Source organism: Pygoscelis adeliae, unplaced genomic scaffold (assembly GCF_000699105.1).
Source record: "Pygoscelis adeliae isolate BGI_AS28 unplaced genomic scaffold, ASM69910v1 Scaffold582, whole genome shotgun sequence".
NCBI lineage: Eukaryota > Metazoa > Chordata > Aves > Sphenisciformes > Spheniscidae > Pygoscelis > Pygoscelis adeliae.
The window spans coordinates 1096492-1104828 of NW_008824281.1; the positions used below are offsets into that span (position 1 = coordinate 1096492).

The window sequence follows — 8337 nt, forward strand, 5'->3', positions numbered from 1 at the left end:
TCGCCCGACACCGTCACCCCTGAAGGGGTGAGCAGCCCCAGAGGGACCCGAGGAACCACAGCACCTGATGAGGGAGATGAACGTCAAAAGATGAGATCAGGTGTTCAGCTGTTACATGCTCAAGCTCTCACAATATTCGGGTAGTAGTTTTAAGCTCCCCATCTCTCACACCTCCAGTAGCTAGAGCTTTAAAAAAAAGAAAGAAAAAGTTAACCATCAGCTACTGACAGCGTGCTGAATCCGCCTCTCCCCACCAGCTCATTCTTTAAAAGCAGTGGGGTTTACCTACACCTCATTCCAGTTCCCCCCCCGAGAAGATACAGTACCACGCTGTCGTGGCACCCTGATCTTGGACAGAGGGTGGGTGGCCGCCTCCTGCCAGAGGACCCGACCCAGAGCCGCAGCTTCCCCCTTCTCCTGCAGAGACGCCACAGGTCGAGGTGAGTTCCTGCACCAGTTCCCTAAGCTCCCGCCGCCTCCAGCCGCCACCGCCACCACACAACAGATAACTCTTTTCAAACTGGCTGCAGTTACAGGACTGTGGAAGCCTGCCAGGATGAAGAACTATCAGGGGTATTTTTTAATTTGTGCTCAATTAAACTGTGCAGGCCATAGATTCTGTACACTTGCTGGGAAGCGAGATGGGAATTCCCAAAATAGAAGAAAGATCCTTGCGTTGGTTTTTTGCAACACTGTCATTCTTGCTTCCCCACTCCTTATCCACAAAACACTTACTTTACCAAATCACTTTTCAGATACTTACTCCCAAACTTTGCAACACTAACGTATACAAGTATGTACGGGAAATGACGCACCACCCTACTAATGACCTCTACCATTAAAACACACGATCCCTTCACATCCAAAGCCACACACCAGCTCACTTTATAGCACGGTAATTTTCCTTCAGCTTTACGTTGAGATCTGCAAGCCCCAAATTATAAAGTGTCTAATTTGCAGAGAATTTCTAATTCGTGCTAAATAAACACTAAAACTCAGAACAGTACACTGAAACCTATGTAGGAGAATAGTTTGCTTTCCAAATAATAACAAAACCAATATACTAAGGAAGTCATCGCAATCAATTAAATCACATCAATTTAAATACACACACCCACAGACATACACACACTTCCTCAATTTCATCCACTCACCCCAAATTCTTCTCATCAAAATATAAAGTGGAAGGACATTTTCAACGAAATTTAAATACCTGAAATTGAAAGCGTTTAACGTTAACACTAACCTTAAAATAAACTTATTTTAAAGAGGGCAGATGAAGCAGCAGTTGCGCAATTTCACAGCTTTTGTTTTCAACATCATAAATGCCTGTATGTTTTCTTCATTTACCTCATCTGCATTTGTGTATGAAAACCCCAGTGTTTTAATTTATTCCTCTGGTTTGATGGAGATGCTCACGCTACTTGCTGTAAACACCCCCCAATATGACACATGACATGGCAGCTCTAACAGTTTTGGTCTTACTCATTAAATGTGCAGGGAATTCCAATCGCCAGTTGATATTTGGATTTTAGTGCTGTGGAAATCTAACGTAATTTATGCCCCAAGAAGAGAGTGATTTGGGGAATCTTTGGGGTTTTTTTAGTTGAACATGACATGCTTTTCACTAGTGCCTAGAAGCAAACATTTTGAAGACAAGGATATCAAATTAGTATTTTCCCCATTTCTTTGTAGTGAAAAATCATAATGAAAATAGGCCTTAGAAAAGAAAAGGCTTAGCATAATGGAACATAAATACAAATCCCTGCACAAGCAATGGGGTCTGGAAGCCTGCTTCCAATAAAAATAATTAAAGGAAAACAGTCAACACTTTCATCTGAAAAGATATTTATTTTGAGAACTTCGACTTGCACATTGTACAAAAAATTGACAAATTCAGCAAAAATCCTATAAAACGTTTTTTTTTTCCCCTAACATATTAACATTATAATTTTAAAAAGGGCAAGAGTTAAGAAAGCCAAAAATAGGCACATTTGTTCCAGTCTGTCTGTAGCAAAGTGTGATTAAGAACATTCCTGTCTTGTTGAGGTATTAAACTGCAAACTTTGGTAATGTTAGAAAAAGACAACCCATTCACAAAAGTAAGCTTTCCTCGGTGTCATGTACAATAAACAAAATGTTTCATAGAAAAAGTCAGAATTGGTTATTCTCCATTTCCAGGTAAAAATGCAGCGAAACAAAGAAAAAAAAAAAGTCCTGTTACCATAATACACCTAGCATTAGGAGGAAACCTGAAAGTTTGCAAATCCATGCTAATCATATACAGCTACAGTGTTATATTTTACCCAAAGAATAAAATCCGGTTGGCAAGTTTAAACAATTCAGTGCTTATGAAAAATATATATATAAGGTGGTTCAGAGCCCAGTCTTTCAGAAAAGGACAAAAGGCACTTAAGAATGGCTTTAGTATATCCCACAATGGCGTTTCTGGATAGAAGACAGCACCTGGCTGAACAAATAGTTCCTTAATAAGAGAGAAGTCCAACTGAGGTAGTACTTCATATTGCTCCAACCACTTGGCTATACGCAAGCAGCTTCTTTTTTTTTTGACAGACAGAATTAGCAGGAAATGGCTTTTGATAGGTTTGTCAAATGTATAAAAAACAGTTCTTTAAAAAAAAAAAAAGCAAATATCCACTTGTGGTATCATAAGCCAGGAACCATCTTGTACAAATTGAGCATCAAAATGCTGCCAAGGTGATGCACAAGTCTACCTTTATGGCCAAATCCCCAAACATTGAAGATTGTTCTAGCAACCAAGCCATTTTTTTGAATTAAAAAAAAAAATTAAAAAAGGAGGGGGCACTCTAAGAACTTTCATAATCATTAGCAGCCTTACCGGAAGCACTTTGTAAGTCCATTAAAAAAAATTATTCTGTGCTGGTGAATGGCAGTTTTGAGGGGGGAAAATCCCAAAAAACGCAAAGTTCAACATTTAGAACAAAAACAAAACCCACGAACATAGAAAAGGATATTCCTTGAAGTTTATAGTTTTTTAAAAACAAGGAAGACTTTAAACTTTTTTAGGGGTCTGGGAGAACACAGACTACTTCTTTTTTTTTAAATTAAGCCCACTGAAAACCCATTAATACGTTTGAACAAAAGAAAATTAGAAGTGCTTTACAGAATCACCGTCCACTGCCATATCCAGGAAAGAGCTGAGTTAGAACGGTCTGCAGTGTTTCATTCACTTGCATGGTGTAATTTTTGCCAAGATCGTAGCGGCAGGCTGGACAACTGTACACATCAGCTTTGAAGGATCTATCCAAACAGTCCTGGTGAAGGACAAAAAAAAGAATTGGTTAAGGAAGAGAGATGTGCAGTTTAGTTTATCCTACAAAGCCCCCACTGGAGGGAATGAGATTCCTTTTATACCCCAGTTCACCCAGGTATCGACAAGAGCTGAGAAAGGCCGAGAGCAACGCAAGGCTGGCAGTTGGGAGAGAAAGCTTCCTTCATCACGTGCAATAGCACATGCACTTCAACAGAGCACATTAGTCATGGACACAGTATTTAGGTGTATGGTAGAGATATTTCATTCAATTACATTTCCAAAGATCAAGAATTCCCCTGCAGCTGTTAAAGGCTGTTGGAGCTTCTGCAAAAACACTTCACACCGTTCTTCAATAAACAAAACAAACCCCCACGCGCTGTAACACTGTCAAATCCATCAGTGTCACCTAGCAGTATTACAGAGGAGCTCTCGTCATCTTTTGAAAGAATCGGATAGTAGCAATACAATAATGGAACTTTCTTTGAAGCACAGACTTTTCTGTGCCAAAGAACTTTCATCAAACCAAAGTTTTCACATATAAACCCAGCCAAAACCGGGACAAAGACTAACTACTGGCAAAAAACCCAAACCAACCAACCCCCCCGACAGCCCCCGCCTCTCTCTCACCACTAAAGAAGCCAGCTCAAGGCCCGTTGGCTCAACAGAACTCGACGGAAGAGTCGTATCGATTACTCACCTTGCACACGTTGTGTTGGCATACAGTTGTGACTGGCCGAAACACAACCTCCTGACAGCAAATACACAAGAAGGCCTCTTCAACTTTATTTAGAAATTTCTGTAAAGAGAACATTTGAATCAACTTATCGCTACTACCCTCTGAAAGATACAGAAAAAAAAAAAACCAACCACCCCACCCCACGTTAAATGCAAGGGATTACTGTAGTCACAGGAAGTTTTTCTACAAAGCTCAACAAGGAAAAAAATAGTTACATTAAACAAGTTCTGATCACTGTCTTCTTACTGACCTCAGATACAGTGCTTTACAGTTATGCTGTGGATGTCTACACTAAAAGAACGCTATAGGTCTGAGGCTGTTACTTCAGTGCAGCCAAGAGGTTTGTGCCTAGGGACGGTACACTAGTTAGCTGCCACTTTATTACTGGGGGGGAAAGCACGATATACCGGTCCATCTTTGAGAGCTTCTAGTACTTCATTCCACAGTTTTTCATTGGCTTCATCACTTTTTATAAGAGATTTTTGCTGAGATGTCAGCTTGTATGGCTCAACTTTAGTTTTCTTTGGAGTCCCTGTAGGAGAGGTAATGAGTTTTTCCTCCCCACCTGAAAGAAAACACAACAACTTTTTAAACGAACAAACAAAAAGCCACCAGAAAAGAGTAAGTAGGTAAAATGCACAAAAACCTACAAGGCTTTCTATATCCACTTGCCTACTCCACAAACCTGCTGATTTCCTTTTCCTCTTTCCTTTCCCTGGGGTATCAAAATCATCTTCTCCATTATTTTCTTTTTCCTTATCTTTGTTTGCAACAGCTTCCAAATACCCTTCAGGATACTACAGGAAAAAAACACAAAACAAAAAGCATCCGATGCAAACACACCAGTTCATAGACTTGCAGACTATTACGGGTCGGAAGAACGACCTCTGGAGAACTGCTCCAGGGGTTCTCTATTTTAAGCAATAGATCCCTGCTCTTGCAAAGCACTTACTCAGACTATAGAAATTCTACACAAGAAAGTGAGTTTTGTCCATTTAGCCTCCTGATGTAAAAAGAAAACAAACAATCCCCAAGACTGAGAGCACTTGTGTCCCCCTCAGTCCAAGGGGGGGCTGTCTGGGTTCTTACGCAAGGATCATCCTCAATAAGAACGTATAATAGAAGAACTCCTGCTATCCATCAAGTTTTGTCCAGGGTAACCCTGACGATGTTCCGAAAGAGTACCTGCATTGTTAGGCCAAGCTTTTTCATCCTGTCCTTTCCTTCTTTGGTCCAAGGAGCAGGTTCTTCATCATCCCTCCTAAGTAAGTAACGCCACACTAAAAATCCAGATTTCCCTGTCTCGGGCCAGTACTTCACAACCTAAAAAAGTCAGATGCAAGTCCATCATACGCTATAAAAACCCCTTGGCCACAACCACATTATATCAGTAGGCGAATTCAAATCCTTCTTACCTTATATATTCCATCATATCTGTTCCCTTCTACAGGAGCGTATTTACTATGTTTGCCTCCTTTTACGTTCCTCACCACTCGGACCGGCTTCCCAGCTCTCCAGTCCTTGGCTTCAGCTCCATTTTTGTCGTTGATGGGGGCACTGCAGTTCAGAGCCAGAGCTCTACAAGAGAAAGTCCAATCAAACTAGTGTATTTACCAGGCTGAACTCTTCAGAAGCAGAGGGAGGATAAAGCAAAGCAAAGCTTGCATGGTAAACCAGTTACTAAGAAGTAATAAATTTAAACTATGCTATTTTACTCAGAGCAACGCATTGATACAGTTGAGTACAATACTAAGAGTAGCAGCGGACTGGCATTGTGCTGAACCACAGCAACGGCTACCAAAAAACTGGAAGCTACTGCCTCTTTGCAGATAGGGAAGTAGCCCCTTCTGAGTCCCTTCCGAGGAAAAAGGATGTCGCCAGGCTTTTGTTTGTTTGTCTTAAATGGTAGCACTTTTAAGTATCTTGTATAACATTAAGAACTCTGGGAGATAGTAATTAAGCCTCCTGACTGGGGACCACATTTTAAATACGCTGATTATTCATTACATTACCCTAATGTAATTGCATAGACCACCTCCTCCACTCAAGTCCACACTTACTTGTAAGAGTAACAGTTCAGAATTACAAATGATCTGGTCTCCCAAGATGACCAGCGGCTGCAAAGGTCTTCAGGAGAGAGAATGAAAACTTCTACGCTAATTTACTACCCTGTTCCTGAAGTTTCAGTCAATTCAAGTGTGAAATTAATACCATTTACAATTCTGTTTCATTTATAGTGCACTGCAAGAAGCATTTCCATTGTGCAACTGATCTGCAGCCTACAACACAGTCGAAACCTAATTTTGACAGTTTTTCCACTTAGCCAGTTTCTTTTGATACAAACAGGGCAAACAATTTTTCAGGTTGACAGATTGCCAGCTACTAAGGTTAGGAACGGAGCGCAAACGTTGCCAACCTGTTCATATTGGTGAGTTTTTGATCACAGGACTGTTCCGCTGTGCGCTTGTTTCCAGAAAGATCACGCCCTCCGCTCCCTGTATATGTGAAGGAATTTCCATGATCCTGAAACGTATATGGATGGTTTCGACACATTCACAAAAATAATTCAATAAAAGCAGAAGAGTCTTTTAATCAGGTAGCTTTAATACGGTATTCTCAAAAAAGCAAAGATGCTTCCTGCATTTAAGCTCCCAGACTCGGTCTATGGCCCTCTCTTACACTGCCAAGAGAGAAGAGTCAGGGTGACAACTGTGGCCTTGTCACACACCTTAAGGGTGCGGAGACCTCTGCCAAGAGAGCTGCACACCACTCGCACAGGATCTGCTTGGAAGGGCAGGGGCGTGTTCCAGACAAGGGTAACGTAACTCGTGCCTCAGCACTCGCGCTGTTACATGACCTTGCAGTCAGAATTACGGCTCGGAACGACTACTGAGATTCCCGGCTGTCTGTTCTACGTGAGTTCTAACAGGCGCTCGGGGTAAGGGGGTGCAGGCTAGCAACGCGCAAGAAGAACGAGCAGTAGGGCCTGGTACAGCCTAGTACAGGTTAGGTTCAGCGAGCAGAATCAAACAGTATATTCAGAAGTAGGACCTCTGTCCCTGGTTTTGTTCTGAACGCTCTTCTGATGCAGGAAGATCTGGCAGCATATACCGTGAGACTCTGTTCAAACTGTGGATGAGATGGAGACCCTGAAAAGGCAGCTAAGGACTCTTGGATTAAAAGCTGACAGATATTAAACTTAATGTAGATGATCCCGTTTCTCAGGTTGGCACGTTATTACTGGCCTGTAGTCTTCCTTTGCCTAGTTTTCTTCTGAAGAATATAAGTATCGTCAAGATGGGGAAGTGTCCGATATAGTGTAAAAAATAACTAAGGCCAAGTCTTTGTTTTAACTACAAGGTAGGTTGGTTCTCAGGCATAAATAATCAAGATTCACTTACTATGTCATCTTCATAGCCTCCTGCCAGAACCAAGGAATAGGCGCCATCATTACTTCTGCCATGTATACCCGCCACGTGGGGCCTGTGAACACCGGATTCGCTCACCTGAAAGAGAAAAAAACCACTTTGCAAGGCAACTGCTGTCAACAGGCTACGAACAGTATGACCACCAAGTATGACTTGTCTTGGAACTAAACTAACTAATAGTACTATTTCAGATTTGTTTTGCGTACATTACAGGGTGAAACTGTGTTCTCGCCACTATCCTCCAAAAAGCTCCAGGTAGGGGAAAGAAAAAGAAAAATGCTTCTAAAAAATAAGCCGTTGAATATTTCAGTAAATTGAACACGTGGATTTTATTTTTTTTTTGTGATGCGAATTTAGAAATTTGGATCTTTCTCACTGAGATTGCTTATTAAAAAGCTCCAGGAATTTAATAATAATATAGATATTAAAATTAAATGATTGTATAACGGCACTGGTTTTGAAAGACTTGCAATAGCAACCTTCACCCAATGCTTGAAAACAAGATCATGATAGGTCAGTACTACTTCTTCCCAACTTTCTAACAGGACGAGAGAACCTTCTGTTTAATATATTGCGATATCTGAGAGAGACCTTTACCAGGAGAACAAGTGGGAGATATTACACATCTCCGGGACAAACTGCTGGAAACAAATAGGTTTGGTTTGGGGTTTTCGAGTTACCAAAAAAGCACTAAAAAGAAAAAAGAAAAAAAAAAAACACACCACTTGAAATGCCCGGACAATGCAGCATTAGTTATGGAACACTTGATCTAGACAAAGCCAGAATTCTTTCCTTTCTGCACTTACATATCCAGTGACATACACACTCCAAGATTAACTGTTTCAGGTTTCTCCTAAGAGCTGGATCATTCCCATTTT

The 8337-nt window shown here is 41.1% G+C and overlaps 1 protein-coding gene across 1 annotated transcript in view; it reads right to left on the bottom strand.

Moving 5' to 3' along the window:
- Window positions 1-1864: 1864 nt before the first annotated feature.
- UHRF1 (ubiquitin-like with PHD and ring finger domains 1) overlaps window positions 1865-8337 on the bottom strand; it is a 10828-nt gene continuing 4355 nt past the window's right edge. Inside the window, exons 8-15 of the mRNA XM_009318408.1 lie at window positions 7433-7556; window positions 6448-6554; window positions 5447-5609; window positions 5217-5354; window positions 4721-4828; window positions 4439-4588; window positions 3993-4091; window positions 1865-3296 (exon numbers count right to left, since the gene is read on the bottom strand). Coding sequence (XP_009316683.1) covers window positions 3150-3296; window positions 3993-4091; window positions 4439-4588; window positions 4721-4828; window positions 5217-5354; window positions 5447-5609; window positions 6448-6554; window positions 7433-7556 — 1036 coding nt within the window. The 3' untranslated portion in view covers window positions 1865-3149. The remainder of the gene's footprint in view (window positions 3297-3992; window positions 4092-4438; window positions 4589-4720; window positions 4829-5216; window positions 5355-5446; window positions 5610-6447; window positions 6555-7432; window positions 7557-8337) is intronic.